We start from the raw sequence: 18,016 nt of genomic DNA, 5'->3' as shown, positions 1-18,016 counted from the left end.
CTCACAGGACAGATCCTCTTTATTTATTCTGCCAGTCTTTTAAAAAATCAGTGGTCGGCTGCTGGCTCTGGTATTTCCCTGCTGGGCCGCTCCGAAGTTCGTTTACATCAGCATGCTGTGGACCTATTATCACAGCCTGTCATCACACTGAATGCTACATTTTTTGAGTTAAGTTGTCCTCCCGCATGGACATCTAATAATTAATTTGCATGAAACCTAAAATTCAGCTGTCAGTGCTTTTTGCCACAAAACAAACAAAAGATGTCAGATGGAGGACAAACAGATTTTTCAGTGCAGACAAAAACAGCTGGAGCAGCAGGAACAGCAGCTTAAAGGTTACTGCAACACAAAGCTCAGATGCAGCAATTTAATAAGCAACAAATTAAAATCCTGCAGTCTCAGAGCAACGCGAGAAAAAGATCCTCAGTTCAAATCAGCAGAGGAACATCATCAACTTGTCTTCGGGATAATAAAGTTGAAGTTTAAATGAGTTAAAGGAGGAATGTACAAACAGCAAACATCTTTATTCCAACCAGAGACAAACAGAATGATCGTAATAATCAGAATCAGAGAAAGCGTTAACATGGTTATTAAAGCGCTAATATTTTCCCAGTAAACAGATTATCAGAGATTTCCACCACACATCTCAACCCACTTAAAAATTCCCTTTGATTGAAGCAGTTTAATTCTGATTATTCATGAAATATTAGGGTCCATGTAAACACACGGTCTTTTTATTTTATTTTATGTCGGTCTGTCCTCACGCACGGCCATCTGTATACACAGTCTCAGACCTCTCTCTTTTTTGCTCCTTATCCTGCATACCCATCAGATGCTTTATCCTCTTTTTTTATTTTCCTAATTTTTTGTTTAATTCTTTCTTTTCTCGGCATTGTCTTCACTTTTATTGCATGTCTTTGTGTCACTTTAAAGAATCTCTTTTCCCTGTTTATGTGTCCCTGCACTTGTCTTAACTTGTTCTGTTATCACTCCATTTCACAATAAAAGCAGTTTTAAAGAAAGAAAAAAGAAATCAACATATTAAAACAAGAACTTTTTGGTACCCCACTGTACCGATGGCAGCATCAGTGTCTGCCCTCCTGCTGGAGGCCTGCACTCCTTCTTCTGTTTTCAGGACTCTGAAGAACAGAAATAATTTAAAAGTTATGTATGATCACAACATTTAGCAGAATGATCGTTTCCTCCGTCCAATCAGGTCGAGCCATCCAGCATGTGAAGGAAAACATCTTCACGACAGAGGGAGGAGTCAGGAGGGGAGTCCCCAACGTCCTCGTGGTCCTCACCGACGGCCGATCTCAGGATGACGTCAACAAAGTGTCCAAGGAGATGCAGATGGAAGGTCAGAGCTGTGATTTTTTATCATTGCACAAGGTGTGAAGCTTAAAAAGATTTCACAAAGATTTTTTAAAGCTGGCTTTTTTTTGGTTTGGTTCCATCGTTTTATAGTCACTGAAGCATCAACAGAGAGAATCAGAAACACTAAATTTCGTTTACATTGAAAATATTTACATCATATTATGTTTTTTTAAAGTCGCAAACATTTATTCAGCCTTTAAAAGTATGTGTGTTGGCTCAAAGGTGTTACACCACAAGATCTCTTTTTTATTTTCATTCAGTAAAAGAACATTTTAGCAGTGGTGTTTTGTTTTTAAGCTCTTTTTCTGGCCAAGACAGGAAGCAACGTGAGTTACAGATACAGGCAGACAACAGGGAACAAAAATACAAAATCATAATACACAGCACCAAAACAACAATATAAAACGCAAAAAGACACAAAATAAAGTTACCACAAAGAAGGACTAAAAAGTGTATTAATAAACGCTGTGAATGTGAACCATAAAAACAAGAAAATGGAAAGACCAGCTAAGAAACACGCTGACATTGGCATGTAGAAAACTCCAGGTGTAGGAAGAAATTTACTTCCCTTCAATCCTCAGCAGCACAGCAGCGAAAAACCTCCTAAATTAAAGAACTTTTCAAATCACAATTCCTTCTCCAGTAAGCAGACAATAAATGCTAATAAAAAGGTTTTATGTGCCTGCGGATCACATTAATACGATAAACATGTAGTGCTGATGTAAATCTGCTGTAAACTTCTAAATTTCAGAGTGATTCTTGTGAAATATTTGCTTCTCATCGCTCTTCTTCTGGTTGTTTCCCCGTTAAAGACTAAAGTATTTTCCCCTCTCTGTCTTCCTGTAAAGGGTACATTGTGTTTGCGATCGGCTTCGCCGACGCTGACTACGGCGAGCTGGTGAGCATCGCCAGTAAACCCAGCGACAGACACGTCTTCTTTGTGGACGACCTGGACGCCTTCAGGAAGATCGAGGAGAAGCTGGTGACCTTTGTGTGTGAGGCCGCCACCGCCAGTGAGTACCCAAACCCTCATCCGAGGTCGTCCACTTTCTGGTTGTAGAGTAACGGCGATCACGGTGCTACATGTGACAGTTATAAAGTTTGAAATTATTTGACTGTGTTTGTTTTTTCCTTCCCAGCTTGTCCATCTGTACCGATGAGCGGCAGCGCAACACCAGGTAAAAGATCAAACACGAGGCTTTGAAGTATCGATACAGAAACCAGGGAGCAGCAGAGATAAAGCCAAAGAGAAACCCCAGAATACAAATGCACTTCAACAGAGCCTCGTGTTTAAGTCCTCTCTGTATGTAGTACATTGTGTAAAGCCACGAGAAGACGAAAACAGCCCTATTAAAAACACAGTCGTGCCTTTGCAGGTTGTTTTTGGTACACCAGTAAGAAGTGCGTTGCTATAGTCCAGACACGAAAAGACAATTGCAAATTTTTGGCATTTTCCAGGAAAAGATAAGTTCTAACTTTAACCAACTACCTCTCTTAACTTTATTGACTCAGAAGATAATCAGTTAATTGGATTAGTAAGTAATCAGATTACTTTTCACTGCACGGAGTTCAAGTGCTGAAACAAAAAAGTACTGTTCAGCATCTAAGCAGAAGCTCAAAAACAGAGCAGTGTAGAGTCGTGTACATATGTGTACTACAAATAAGAAATCATACAGTAATGAGTATATATGAATTGCTTTATGTCTGTTTCTGCGTTTTTTGCGTTTGTTTTTTGTTTTTTTAAGGCAGCCGTTTATGTCCAAATACAGATTTCCCTCGGGGCAAATAATCAAATCTTGAATCTTGATTCTTGAATATGCTGGATATAAACATGTGCTGCAGATAAGAAGTACTGCAGGTACATGTTTAATGTATGAAAAAATGTTATTACATAAAACTGATGCCGTAATTTTTACTGTTACAGTAGAAAATATATTACACACATCACACACACACATACACTCCAATATTATTACAGTTTCAGGCCCCGCCCTCGAGAAATAAAAACAAAACAAAATGTCCTCAATGTAGCCCTAAAACTTTGTTGTACAGTTGGAGCTGGAGGACCCCAAAATGAAAAAAGAAGAAGAGAGAAATCAATTTAATATAATATACAGGTAAACTTACTACAACTACTATTACTATTAATACTATTACTACTAATGATAATAGTAGTAATGATGATAAACGTTATTTCTGTAGCACTTTTCTAAACCATACAATCTAAAAAAAAAACAAGGTAAAACATCATCATTCTCAGACGATGCAGTTAAAATATATTATGTTGCATTTATTTGCAGTGGTGACACTTTTTGGATGCACCAAACTGTCTTCAACAGTGATGATTACATCATCAGCTGGTCCAGCTCTGACTTAAAATGATTTTAACAAGTTAAAATTGCTCCTGTGTGTCGTCAGGTTTCCGTATGATGGAGCTGTTCGGCCTGGAGGAGAATCGGTACGGCAGCATCTCCGGTGTTTCCATGGTACCCGGCACCTTCAACACCTTCCCCTGTTTCCACCTGCACAGCGACGCTTTCCTGGCACAGCCGACCAGGTACACTGGATTTCATCTGATCGGCCGTACTGTTATTTAGCCCCAGTCTTGTGTAATTGTCAAAATGTTCAGTTTTATCATGTTTATTAAACCTCTTCCTGATTTTATTTTTAAATCAAGTTAAAAATTTGGGCATTTTAGTTTCATAGTTTTAGTCATTAGATTATCCATCAGTCCAGTTGATCCAAAACTGATGATTTTGACATTTTAGTCAAACATAAGATTTTATCTTATTATCTGATGAAAAAAAACAATGTAGGGATGATATATGATAGACTGAACGACAGAAAACTAAACTCGAGATGCAAATTTGCCTCGCTACAGGAAGTTCACGTTTTATTCGCCACATTGCTCGCATTAAATTAAAGTGACAGGGACGAAAACATTTGCCAGTGTTGACTATGTCATGACCACAGAGGAACTGCTGCATTAGGGAAAAAAACTATAGTGTTTTGTCTCATATTTTTTGTCAACAACAATAAAGATTTTCGCAAAGTTCTTATAAAAACTGCATTTTAGTCCCACCTTTTCCAGTCAGTAATACTGCATGATAGTACAGTCACAGTAGGTGTTTAATAAGTGTGTCATCATCAAGTGTTGTTATAGAAAAAGAAACATATTTAGTCAGAAAAAAAATTGAACTCGGGCGCAAAAGTCTCCTCTCATAGATATACAAGGTACCAGCGCGGCCTTAAATTTAACTTTGAGAACCCCTGTGGTACCCTGAAGTACCATGATTAAGAGTTCTGATATCTCTGCTGATAACAGATAGCATCCATAATCCAGAATATCCACGAGATTAAAACCACGAAGGCCCCTCAGCGTGTCCTTGGGTCTGACGTGTCCTCTCTGGCTCACAGGTACATCCACCCTGAGGGGCTGCCCTCCGACTACACCATCAGCCTGCTGTTCAGACTGCTGCCCGACACTCCCGAGGAGCCCTTCGCCCTCTGGGAGATCCTCAACAAGAACAACGAGCCGCTGGTGGGAGTCATCCTGGACAGTGAGTCCGACCTCCCTGCTGTGGGAGCGTCTGCTTCTTGCCAAAATCATCGATATGCGTTCATGTGTTTCTCTTTGTTATTTCTAATATATTACCTCTGAAAAAACAAACTCATCACAACCAAGGGACGCCCACTTTTGTCATTCAGGAGTAATTCAGGTGAAAGCTGCTGAGTTTCATCATGTGAGGAATCATCCCGGTTTTGGTTGTTGTTGATATTTTTGTGTTTTCCTGCAGACGGAGGAAAGACGCTGACGTTCTTCAACAACGACTACAAGGGAGACTTCCAGACGGTCACCTTCGAAGGGCCGGAAATCAAAAAACTCTTCTACGGCAGCTTCCATAAGGTGAGAATCGCTCCCATGTGACAGACTCCTGACACACAGACCGATCACAGGCGAGGCAGCTTTATTTACACAGCAGGTACATACAATACAGCAGGTACATACAATACAGCAGGTACATACCATACAGCAGGTACATACAATACAGCAGGTACATACAATACAGCAGGTACATACAATACAGCAGGTACATACAATACAGCAGGTACATACAATACAGCAGGTACATACAATACAGCAGGTACATACCATACAGCAGGTACATACAATACAGCAGGTACATACAATACAGCAGGTACATACCATACAGCCATTCAGAGCTTTACAGAGCAAAAACACACGAACGCCGTACAGGACACACACACACGGACAGTAACAGTGAAGAGGCAAGAGGGAGATTTCTTTGTCATTCTTTAAAACGATAATATAATAACATAATCAAAAATGCATTTTGCACATCTGTATCATGGGACAGGAGTGTACAATATGACGTATCAAAACATGAAATTATTCTAATTATAATAATTATTATTATAATTATTAAATCATTATGTAACAGGTAAACTCCGGCACACTGTCCGACTTTAACATTTATTTGCAGGTTGGACAGTGTGTGGGACTCCACCTGTTACATACCTGTTTTTGAATTAATGGTATCTTTTATTAATAATAAAATAATTCAAGGTAACATTAATAATGACATTTCAAAATATATGTTAAAAATAAATCAATTTAAAAAATCACCATATATATTGCTTAATTTTTGCACAAATCTGTGATGGAAACCCACCTCTTATTTGCACAGTATCCCCTGTCTGCTCCTCCTCTCTCCTCTCTCCTCCTATTTCTCTCTCCTCCTCTCTCCCCTCTCTCCTATTCCTCCTCTCCTCTCTACTCTTCCTCCTACTCCTACTCCTCCTCCTCCACCTCCACCTCCACCTCCTCCTCTCACTCTCATCCTGTCTCATCCTCCTCCCTTCTCCTCCTCCTCTCTCCTATTCCTCCTCTCCTCTCTCCTCTCTCCTCTCTCCTCCTTCTACTCCTCCTCCTCTTTTCTCCTCTCTCCTCTCTGTAGTGTCAGTGTCAGTAGTGTAGTGTCAGTGGTGTAGAGTCAGTGGTGTAGAGTCAGTGGTGTAGAGTCAGTGGTGTAGTGTCAGTGTCAGTGGTGTAGTGTCAGTGGTGTAGTGTCAGTGGTGTAGTGTCAGTGTCAGTGGTGTAGTGTCAGTGGTGTAGTGTCAGTGGTGTAGTGTCAGTGTCAGTGGTGTAGAGTCAGTGGTGTAGTGTCAGTGTCAGTGGTGTAGTGTCAGTGGTGTAGTGTCAGTGGTGTAGTGTCAGTGTCAGTGGTGTAGAGTCAGTGGTGTAGTGTCAGTGGTGTAGTGTCAGTGGTGTAGAGTCAGTGGTGTAGTGTCAGTGGTGTAGTGTCAGTGGTGTAGTGTCAGTGGTGTAGTGTCAGTGTCAGTGGTGTAGAGTCAGTGGTGTAGAGTCAGTGGTGTAGTGTCAGTGGTGTAGTGTCAGTGGTGTAGTGTCAGTGTCAGTGGTGTAGAGTCAGTGGTGTAGAGTCAGTGGTGTAGTGTCAGTGTCAGTGGTGTAGAGTCAGTGGTGTAGTGTCAGTGTCAGTGGTGTAGAGTCAGTGGTGTAGTGTCAGTGGTGTAGTGTCAGTGGTGTAGTGTCAGTGGTGTAGTGTCAGTGGTGTAGAGTCAGTGGTGTAGTGTCAGTGTCAGTGGTGTAGTGTCAGTGGTGTAGTGTCAGTGGTGTAGTGTCAGTGTCAGTGGTGTAGAGTCAGTGGTGTAGTGTCAGTGGTGTAGAGTCAGTGGTGTAGTGTCAGTGTCAGTGGTGTAGAGTCAGTGGTGTAGTGTCAGTGTCAGTGGTGTAGTGTCAGTGGTGTAGTGTCAGTGTCAGTGGTGTAGTGTCAGTGGTGTAGTGTCAGTGTCAGTGGTGTAGAGTCAGTGGTGTAGTGTCAGTGGTGTAGTGTCAGTGGTGTAGTGTCAGTGGTGTAGTGTCAGTGGTGTAGAGTCAGTGGTGTAGTGTCAGTGGTGTAGTGTCAGTGGTGTAGTGTCAGTGGTGTAGTGTCAGTGGTGTAGTGTCAGTGTCAGAGGGTCAGTGTCAGTGGTGTAGTGTCAGTGGTGTAGTGTCAGTGTCAGTGTCAGTGGTGTAGAGTCAGTGGTGTAGTGTCAGTGGTGTAGTGTCAGTGGTGTAGTGTCAGTGGTGTAGTGTCAGTGGTGTAGTGTCAGTGGTGTAGTGTCAGTGGTGTAGTGTCAGTGGTGTAGTGTCAGTGTCAGTGGTGTAGAGTCAGTGGTGTAGTGTCAGTGGTGTAGTGTCAGTGGTGTAGTGTCAGTGGTGTAGTGTCAGTGGTGTAGTGTCAGTGGTGTAGAGTCAGTGGTGTAGAGTCAGTGGTGTAGTGTCAGTGGTGTAGTGTCAGTGGTGTAGTGTCAGTGGTGTAGTGTCAGTGGTGTAGTGTCAGTGGTGTAGTGTCAGTGGTGTAGTGTCAGTGTCAGTGGTGTAGTGTCAGTGGTGTTGACTGATCTGCAGTCACTTCTGTCTGCTCGCTTTCAGCACAGCTTATCCTGCTTACCTTTTCACTTTTTCTTCTGCTGGCTCTGTGTACGTGCGTGTGTGCGTGCGTGCGTGTGCGTGCGTGCGTGCGTGTGTGTGCGTGCGTGTGTGTGTGCGTGTGTGCGTGTCACTGCATACACAGTGGCTGTTATAATCCTGGAGGACCAGTACAGTACTTTCAGGTCCCACCTGACGAGTCTGTGTGACTTTTCTATACGTGAGTGCAGATCAGAGGACGTCGTTAATTTGATAGTTGTCTCTGAACTTTGGAGAACTTTAGTAACTTTCGAAGATAAAAAGCCCTCTCCCCCCCATGGGTCACAAAAGTTGAGCTTTCCTTAGTGTTGTAGCGCTTTTCACACTTAGCAGATAAACTCTGAATGTTTCTGGCTGTCGTAGTTTTTTATTTCCTGAAAAGCTGACGTCTTGGAAATGTGACAAGAGTGTAGAAATTTCCTTTAGCGAGGTTTTCAGACTGATGGAGCAGTGATGCTTCACACTTCACACTCTCAAACAGGATTTATATCACCGCTCTGCGACGCTAATGCAGGTCGGAGGGAACTCTGCGATGCCTGTAAATCTGTGTTTACGCTCACACACACACACGCGCAGTAGATACAGTAGCACACTTTGTGATTACAGCTTTACAGCTGTCTTTCCTGATATAGAATAAGCCACCGTGACTACATTTATTTCAGCCTCCAAAGTTACAGATATTTTTACTCTAGAACTGCAAACATCAGTGAATACAAAGAAGTCTTTAAAGCCACAGTTAAACTTTATGAAAATAACTTTTTGTAATATTTGCTGAAACTCTCACAATATTCTGAAAGAAGTCAATGAGACTCATCATCAGTAAAAAGAAAAAAATCATGTCACTCCTCTTTGTTCTCTCTTTGCCTCTTTTTGCTAAAATTCACTGCAGCTTTTGAGTCTCTGACGCAACTGTCAATCATGTCACTCAGAGCTCGAAAACTGTGAACATGTTTGTGTTCTGCAGGGATGATCCCCTCACTCTCTGTGTGGGGGCCACTTTTGCAAAATGAGGCCAGGATTTTAGGACATTTATCGGATTGTATCACATATCTAGAATTTTAGGGCCTTTCTCAGGTTTCAGGATAACTCCAGAAATTCAGGACGTTTCTAGAATTTTAGACATTTCTAGGATTTTGGGTTGTTTCTAGGATATCTTTGAAAAAAATCAGATTTTGACAAGAATTCTGTAAAGTTTGAACCTGCTTTTAATTCTGTTAAATACTTTTCTACAAAAATATTGCAGCTGAGGCTCTGGCGGATCATCGATAGGTTCATTTTTTAGACTGCATTGTTTGTCAATCTCTACATCTGAAGTGTGTCACAATCCACAATCTACAGTGACATAAAGGCTGCTGCTGTTCACCTTTTAAACGAGTGAATTCACTCAGAAACAGTCAGTGTGAACGAGTTTGTTCCTCTGCTGGAAAATCACTTTGACATTTACAATAAGTTTCACAGCAGCAGTGAACTTCAACTCAACAACCGACCAAACACACACTGAACACGAATCCTGTCCTGCCGCCTCACTGAATACTCGGCGCAGCCTCGACAGGCACGCCCATCATGTGTTAGGAAACCAGCGCTGCAGGGGGCACCAAAACAGCCAAATATGATCATCAATACTCATAATCAGAGAAAACAGAGTTATGCTTGTTCTCTATAGAAAAAGGAGATTTAAAAAAAACAATAAAAAGATGAGAAAAATGAGAAACATGCAGAGACAATCCAAGATATTCCCGAAAAAGACAGAAAGCTCCCAGAGCGTTTTCATTTTTCTCACTTTCAGTAAATACGGCAGGAAACAAACAAGAGAATAACTTTTACAAACTCGTCTCTGCTGTCAGGCGAAGGCGTGCTGACGGAGGGAGGTTAAAAGGGTTCAGACGTGAGTCACTGACAGCAGCAGCTCGCAGCTCTGTTGCCGTTACAGGAGAGGAGGGTTAATGATGATGAGGAACCACTCAGCACAGACAGGCGGCGTTTCATCCGCCTCACCGTTCAGCACTCCACTGTCCGTGACGGTGACAGAGCTTCCTGTAATTATAAATAGCAGTGTCGCTCAGGGAGGTAATTTTAGTTTCGTATCCACGTGCGCTCACGATTTTTGTCCCAGTTCCAGCTCTGCTGCGGATTGCGGAGCTATAAATGTGCTCTGTCATAAAAATGTGAAGCCATTTATAAAGAACACAAGCTTGTAAAATTTAATACCGTAAATAAAATCATTTTTTATCCTGAATGAGCCACAGACTGACTCAACATGTTGTATATTGTTGGTTTTTCATTAAATCAAGATAAAACCTTTGCAGTTTGTGTGTGTGGGCGTGTGTGTGTTGCGTTTGTGTTTGTGCCTATGTACCGGATTATAAGCAGCGTTCCCTTCAGTCATGTGGAGCCTTAAAAAGTCTCCCCGTATTCTGCCTCTCCTTTCATGTATGCCACGTATCTGACAGTATGTTGTCGGATAATAAATAATATATTATACAATCATAATATATTGTCAGATAGTATATTGTCAAAAAGTTTAAATCTGATTTGTTTTCAGGAAAATACTTGGGAACCTTGTGTAAGGTTTGTTTTTATTAACGCACTTCTTTCATCAACTATTACACATTTTTACCAGAAAAGGTTTAATCAGAGTTTTTCTGTAAACTTAGACTATGGCTACAACTAATGACTGTTTTCACTGTCATATCATTTGGTCTTTAAAATGTCAAAAAAAAGTGAAAAATGCCAGTTCCATTTTTTCAAAGTCCAACTTGTCTTTAAGTCTTTAAATGTCTTGTTTTGTCAGTCAAAAAACCCAAGCATATTCATTTTAATATCATTAAAATTTCAGAGGCTGAAAACATTTTTGCAATTTTGCATGAAAAATGATGTAAACAATGAATCAGTCATCAAAATTATCATTATTTTTCTGACAGTCAACTCATCTGTTAGTCAGCTTATCATTGCAACTCCATTTAAAACATTATGCCAAAGTTAGTTCAGTTTTGTCAGTTGTGCTTTTATGCTCCTTAACGTTGTTGTTTTTTTGTTTATTTATTTGTTTTTTTACCCTCACCTTTGCCGTGTCCTTCTCCGTATGTCTTGTTGTTTATCTGAGTCTTTGTAGTTGTAACGTGCACCTGCTCAGGGATTACAGATCATGCTTTGATTCGAGCCTCCGGTCTGAGCTTCTGCTTGATCGACTCGCTCTGTAACGTTACAGCAGCTCACAGGAAGAGGGCGCTGTTCTACTGCAGCGTCCAGAATACAGGAGAGAGGACACACTGATCCTCCTCAGGGACATCTGGAGTCCATAAACTGTAAAACATGGCTGCACCTGACCTGAGCAGGCAGGCAAATGGCCGGAAATCAAGAAAAGTATTATTCAATAGTAATTAATTCAGTTCATTATTATTCAATAATAATTAATTCAGTAATTATTCAACCTGCCTGAAACATCAAAATGATTAACCGTCAAACTCTGATGATTAATAAAGACATTTTATTTTGTTGGTGTTCAGCACTAAAAACAAATTTAAACACAATTGAATAATTGGATGTTTTCTCTTTCTCACAGCTTCACATCGCAATCAGCAAGACGAGCGCCAAAGTGGTGATCGACTGCAAGATGGTGGCTGAGAAAACCATCAACGCTGCGGGAAACATCACCATCGACGGACTGGAAGTTCTGGGCCGGATGGTCCGCTCCCGAGGGAACAAGGACAACTCTGCACCGGTGAGGACGACACGCACACGCACGAGCATCAACTTCATACACATGTTCACGTGTTAATGTAACTGTGAGACGGGCTTTTATGAAAACTGCTGCGGAGAAACAACCAAACTTACACGATCGTCTTCACGTTGTTCATGTTTTTGCTCTCTGCGTTCGACCGCTTAGAATTTCCTGAATATTGATGTTGGTCTTTGAAGGAACCACTAAGGAGAACAAATATTTAACAGCCCAGTCACAAGAAGAAAACGTCATTGTACGTTTCTGCGAACCCTGTTACACTTGCACATTTCATAAATATCACATCGGTGTTTCCAGAGTGACGTAGCACGAGCTGACTCTGTCATCAGGAGCTGGCGGGGACGCTGGATGACAAGTAGGCGAGATTCCTGCCAAGCTGCAGACCGACATTTCAGACCACCAAACCACAAAACCACCGGCGATCTAACAAGTTGTCTGTTTTACCAGCAGCTTTATATCCCCCCAAAGAACCTGGCATTGTTTTTAACAAAAATATCACTGCGTTTGCAGTAGGGCTGAACCTATTTATTCGGCTAAGCGGGTTCAGCGGGTAGGTTTTCGAGTTTCAATTTAGGCATTTGGATATTCTTTTTTTTTTTTTTGCAGAGGACAAATGACATTTCATTGTGATCCTGCTGCTGCGCCTGTGACACACACAGCGACAGGCATGGTCATTTTACCCAACAGTGATTAACGGGTTTATTAATGGAGTCGAGCCGTTTCTGTGTCGGTGTGAGCAGCGCCGATAAGTTTCCCCCGCAGCTCAGCCTGAGTGGAGGTCTGTCCCGCAGCGCAGAGCAGGTGAATTTAACAGTCGGAGTAATGAGTGCACTTATCCTTTCACTGATTACTCTCGTTGCTTTTTGGGTTTTTTTGGTTTTTTGAACTTTACAAACTGTGAAGTGTCACAAAGCTGTCGAGCAGTCAGAGGCGCACCGGGCTCTCTCTCACCTAACACTGAAGCTCGGTGGCACACGGTGGCTCTCTCACCTGACACCCTCATAATTTGGGGGTCGGGATCCCCTCTCTCCCTCATCCATGAAGCTCACGTTCTCTACCCACCTGATGGTGACGGTGCCGCCTGGAAAATGCCCAAAAACAGGGTACTTGATAGGATGATTTTCTGAGATGACGTCTGAGGGACGGGAACACTAGTTGAAGCTTCAATCAGGAAACATTTACTACGAGTAAGAATATAAGTATACAATTTTGATTAAAATTACAATGAATAGGAGTACAAATAAACAAAGACGACATAAACAAAGACAAATACAAAGAACGAACCAAGACGAACTATAAATGAAGATGAGTGCAGCAACTGCTCGGGTCAGCCCAGACAGAGACAAGACTAAAAGTGGACTAACTGACACAGATCACATGGAAAGGTGGTAGTATTCATACAATGCTGTGACGTAGATGGTTGTAGTATTTCTACAACGCTGTGACATAGATGGTTGTAGTATTTCTACAATGCTGTGACGTAGATGGTAGGTATCAGTTACTAACATGTCCGGTACAGGACTTCTTTTGAGGAATGAGGCATGTGCAGTATTTGTGTTGCTAAATTTGCTGGCACTGGTCCAGCTCAGGTATCTGTGCTTCAGCATCACTCGTAGACACTTTGCCATATATAGGTGTGTGTTAAAAGATACATACTTCTTGTGGAAGATGCATAATCATACAAATTTATACAGTACTTTAAGCCAAAATATGATGTTTAGTTTGAATGTATCTGCTGCGTAATAACATACCAATGTGACTCATCTGTGGTTTGCAGAAACGTACAGTTTCCACATTTTCTCTGACAATTTGGGTTGCGTTTAGATATGAGGGAAAAAATTAAAAGCAGCTTAATGTTCTTGTGTCACGCCAGTTTCAAGTCACTGCAGGTGGATTTTCATAGTAAAGTGAACTGAATGTAAACCAACAGCTGCCAGGGAGGAAGGAAGCCTATCAACAGCACCATCGTGTGTCCGCTTGTGAAGACTTCATCAGCTGAGCGTGCCAAAAATAAGATCCTTGAACTGATATCAGATAAAACACCCTCCCTCTGATTGACTAGATCACACTGATTTTTCTCTCTGCAAAATTAGTAACTGAATGAATTATAACTCGCAGTATTTGATCTCATGCTGTTGCAGCGGTTTCATCTGTGTTTAATTTTTTTCATCAAAGCCGAGCCGTTTCCTCATGCAGTTTTATGACTGCAAACAAATCAATTTCCAGCTGCTCTCCTGCAGAAATAGCAGCGAGGCGGACCATGTGTCTGATTGGTTTGATCCCCCTTTGAAGAGAAAATCCTTGACAGTGACTCTGCTCTGAAGCTGAAAAAGTCCACTCACGTGTCAAAAAATCTCCAACAGTGTCATTTTTAAAATATTCCCCCTCAGGCCACAGCTGTGTTAGTCACCAGCAGCCAGGCTGTTTTTTTGTTTTTTACAAAAGAAATCAAACTGCTGCTCTGAGCCTTTAAGAGGTCGTTAACTAAGCTGCTAAGTCTTTCTTTGATTGACTGTACGCTCTGTATGCACATTAACAGCCTCACAGTGCAACACGGTTCTTGAACCAGAAACAAGCAGCCACAAATTTAGAGGCAGATGAGCGTCTTCTTCTCTCTGCTTTTGTTCTTTGAATCTTTCTATAAAACGAGATGTGTCTTCTGATCTCCCACTGGGTTTTAACCCCCTGAGTCATCCGGAGACTCTGACTAATACTCTAATTTTGTACCTTAGAATTCACCACGCCTAATTAGACAAACTGGAAACACAGAAATCTGCAAAAAGCTTCAAAGAAAAGCTGTAAAGCAGCGCAATGTTTTCTTTTCTGCGTGCATTCAAGACAGGATTATGAATTAAAGCCTTATTTGAACTAAAATAACCTTGGGACATCCAAGAGATTTCTACACTCCAAAATCTGAAAAAGTTGATTTTACTTAAAAAAAAATCTAGGAAACCGATTGCATCAACAAATGTATGGAAATATATCTATAAATATAAATGTATGTTTATTTTATATCTGATTATTAAGTTTATCTCTGTTTTGTTTTTAAAGTCTTTATTTAAAGTTTACAAGCCACAAATGGCTTGTGGCGATACCTCCCCAAATCAATTCTGATAATCACAGATAAAAAGAAAAGGGCGAAACAAGAAACTCTTTAGTCCAAGCAGTAATAAAAAAATGACAGAAATGCACAAATTACAAAAACAAAGTTAGTATTTACAAACTGAAAAGCATTAAAAATGAATCAGTAAAGTCTTTTGCAAATTAGAGTCCCTTTCAGATTTTTTCTTTCTCATAATTTAGACGTTGATTGTAGTAAAGTGACTTCTGCTTTCTTTCCTGCTGCTGTGAATCTGAACGTTTCGGGATGCATCTACAGTGATGACGCGACATTTTACTTTATTCAGTCAGGAAATTACAGATGTTGGCTTTGGGACATGAACTCTCTGAGTCAGTTCGGAGAGATTTTTCTTTGTTTTGTGTCTGTATGTAACACTAAAATAACCAGTCGTCATAGTTTACGAGTCAAATGTGCAGAATTGTGCAGCCGTGTTGTCATGATGCTGGAATTTGTTATGCTGCTACAAAACCCTGAAAAACAAAGTTTTCCAACACCGTCTTCGATACCACAGGAAAAAACACGAACACTGAGGGCATTACATTTTCATTTCACTGTTTTTTTGTGTCCTGCGGGATGTTGTATTTATATTTATTTTGGTGGTTTGCGTATTGAAGTTTTGTGTCTCTCTCTGACGTGCAGTTCCAGCTTCAGATCTTTGACATCGTCTGCAGCACGTCGTGGGCCAGCAGAGACAAGTGCTGCGAACTTCCTGGTCTGGTGAGGTCAAAGTTCACTTCATTGTTTACTCCTCTGTCTGTTCTTTGCGCACAAAATAGATTTTAACAATAAAGATCTGTTTAAAGGAATGAATGGATCATTGCTATGAAACAGACATTTTAACAGTTTTGGTTTCAACACAAACGGATGAATTTGAAATACATTTTAAAGGAAACAAGAAAATAAAATCTCATTCAGTTCGTTTTAAACGTCATTTAAAATGATCCAGCATGTCTCCCTTTGGAGGACGATTTTGTCTCTGTGTCGTCCTCAGTGTCTCAGTGCTCGTGTACTGTAGTTCACTCAAGCTGCGTTTCACTTTATTGAAGAGTCGAACCACAGATCATCGTTTTTAACTCTCGTTTTGTTTTACCACGGATGTTTTAACGAATATGCAGCAGATTTTGTGTCATGTGATTCTGCCTCTAACCTGATGTCAGCACAGACTGAGGAAATGACTCCTGCTGATCATAAAAATACAATGTAGTGACAAAGAAAATGATCGCTGATCAGGCCACTAAGCAAATCCGACTTGTAGTAAAGTAATCTCGCATGTAGGAAGAACTCTTAGAAAAATATCACTTTTTATATAGATTTACTTCTTTAACAGGCTTTGATATGGAGCTGTACGTAGAAACAAAGGCAGGAAACTTGGAGGTCAGAAAACTAGATTAGGTCATAAAAAACTACGTAAATATAAGCTCTGCGCTTGAGAAGGGGGGATGTTTCGGTACGGGTTAGATGGAGGGAAGTTCACCACAGTTCACCTACACTTAGTACTCACATTGTTTTGATACAAAGCTGGATAAAAACTGACCAAACGTCCCTAAAGCCAGAAATACACTCGTCTCCACTGTCCTGTGTGCAAAAAGGTTCCATTCAACAAGTACTTTTACATCATGTTTGTCGTCTTTGAAAGAGTTTTCGTAAACCTGGCAGTGCTGTGATGGAGTATGTCGTCTTTTTAGTGAAAATGAGCCGAATTTAGGTAAAGTTTTCACATGAAAAGTTTAACGATAACCTTTCAGCCAAAACCAATAATTGCATCACTGACATTTCCTGTTTCAGGAAGCAGTGTTATCTAAAAATAGTGTTTAACGCCATGACATCAGAGATTTTCCTTTAACAGCCACACATCCACCTTTCTGCTTTGCTTTTGCCATTTATGATCATTTCATCATTTATCATGTCATTACCATATATACATATTTTTAATTTTATTTTTGTTTTTGTGTCATCCCCATCATGCTGTGATCATCCAGAGGAAGGAGGTAGACTGCCCCGCCATGCCCAAAGCCTGCACCTGCACCCAGGACAGTAAAGGCCCCCCCGGCCCCGCGGGACCACCAGTGAGCCTCACACACAGACATCAAGCACTTTTACATTTATTATCACTTCATGAGTCCTGGTTAACGCAGTAGATCTTACAGTGATACTACGTTTACTTCATGACACTGCAGTGACACTTTTTTTTTTTGACACATTTTCATATATTACTTATTTCTAAACATCTGCTGCTCATTAAAAAGGTCTTTTAGGACCCTTTTGCTCATGAGACACTTTGATTTTTTTAAGCTGTGTGATACATAAAGTCACTTTTTTGCTTAAAGAAGTAATGTGCCACTTTATTTAGTTTTAGGCTTTTGTGCTGCCACTTCAGCACTGACTCTATTTTTATTTCATTTTTCATTTAGTCTCGAGGACATTAATCAGCAAAACTGTAAATATGACAGTGTTAGCCAAAAGGCTGATTGTCAGCTGTTGTCCCTCAGGCTAAAGTTACCTTGGCTTTTAACCCTTTAAAGACCTCAGCTATTTGCCTTGGTTTCTTTCCGAAAACACAGGAAGAAGGCAATGATCAGCTTAAAAAGAAATAAACCCAAAAATTAGCAACAAATTAGTGAAAAGTTACCCAAACAATAGCAAAAAGAAAAGTTAAATATAAAACAACAACAAAATAGAAAAATAAAAATAAACAAGGAAATTAAAATGATAATAATTCTGAAACATAATTTAAGATATGTAATTATGATAATTATTTGTATTTTTTGGGGGGGTGGGGGGGTTCCCTAGCAATTTTTTAAAATGTGGTTTTTTCTGTTTATTCAGTCTTTCAATTTGCATGACATTTTTTGCCAAGTTGCTCATGTTTTCAAAGAACAAAATCAAACCAGTTTATTTAAGTGTCAAAGGTTTGTGAGAGGCGTCTGAACGTTGCACAAATGAGGTGACTTAGGTTTGAATAGAATAGAAAAGATCTTTATTGTATAAGGTGATATTAATACCTGAAGATGAGAATCGTGATTTCGTTACCTGAGAGTGAGACGTTTATATCGAAAAGCAGCGGCTCCTCGTCTAGAAGAACGGACAAAGCAAACCAGAAATGACAGTGTTGACAAAACACTTGATTTTTGACATGAATCTGCTTTAATTCAGTGTTTTTACCAGTTTAGATCAGCTGGTCTGTTTGTTTTGGGGGAAAAAAACCTTCCAAACAAAAATCACTGAAGGAATTCTGACCAGGAGAAATGTCAGCTGGTTGCAGTCTGCACCCCTCAGTGCTAGAGGC

General features: G+C 40.6%; 1 protein-coding gene across 3 annotated transcripts in view; it reads left to right on the top strand.

Moving 5' to 3' along the window:
- Nucleotides 1-18,016, top strand: part of LOC121957675 (collagen alpha-1(XIV) chain-like) — a 211,820-nt gene that overhangs the window by 141,567 nt on the left and 52,237 nt on the right. For all 3 annotated transcript variants that reach the window (XM_042506398.2, XM_088090334.1, XM_088090332.1), the window contains exons 29-37: nucleotides 1,217-1,360; nucleotides 2,226-2,390; nucleotides 2,517-2,555; nucleotides 3,796-3,934; nucleotides 4,795-4,937; nucleotides 5,175-5,284; nucleotides 11,433-11,591; nucleotides 15,370-15,447; nucleotides 16,710-16,796. In XM_042506398.2, the coding sequence (XP_042362332.2) occupies nucleotides 1,217-1,360; nucleotides 2,226-2,390; nucleotides 2,517-2,555; nucleotides 3,796-3,934; nucleotides 4,795-4,937; nucleotides 5,175-5,284; nucleotides 11,433-11,591; nucleotides 15,370-15,447; nucleotides 16,710-16,796 (1,064 nt within the window). The remainder of the gene's footprint in view (nucleotides 1-1,216; nucleotides 1,361-2,225; nucleotides 2,391-2,516; nucleotides 2,556-3,795; nucleotides 3,935-4,794; nucleotides 4,938-5,174; nucleotides 5,285-11,432; nucleotides 11,592-15,369; nucleotides 15,448-16,709; nucleotides 16,797-18,016) is intronic.

This window comes from Plectropomus leopardus, chromosome 17 (assembly GCF_026936395.1).
Source record: "Plectropomus leopardus strain MGB_pleo_1.0 chromosome 17, ASM2693639v1, whole genome shotgun sequence".
Classification (NCBI taxonomy): Eukaryota; Metazoa; Chordata; class Actinopteri; order Perciformes; family Serranidae; genus Plectropomus; species Plectropomus leopardus.
The sequence above is the reverse complement of the archived record's forward strand: the minus strand, read 5'-3'. Positions and strand labels throughout refer to the sequence as shown.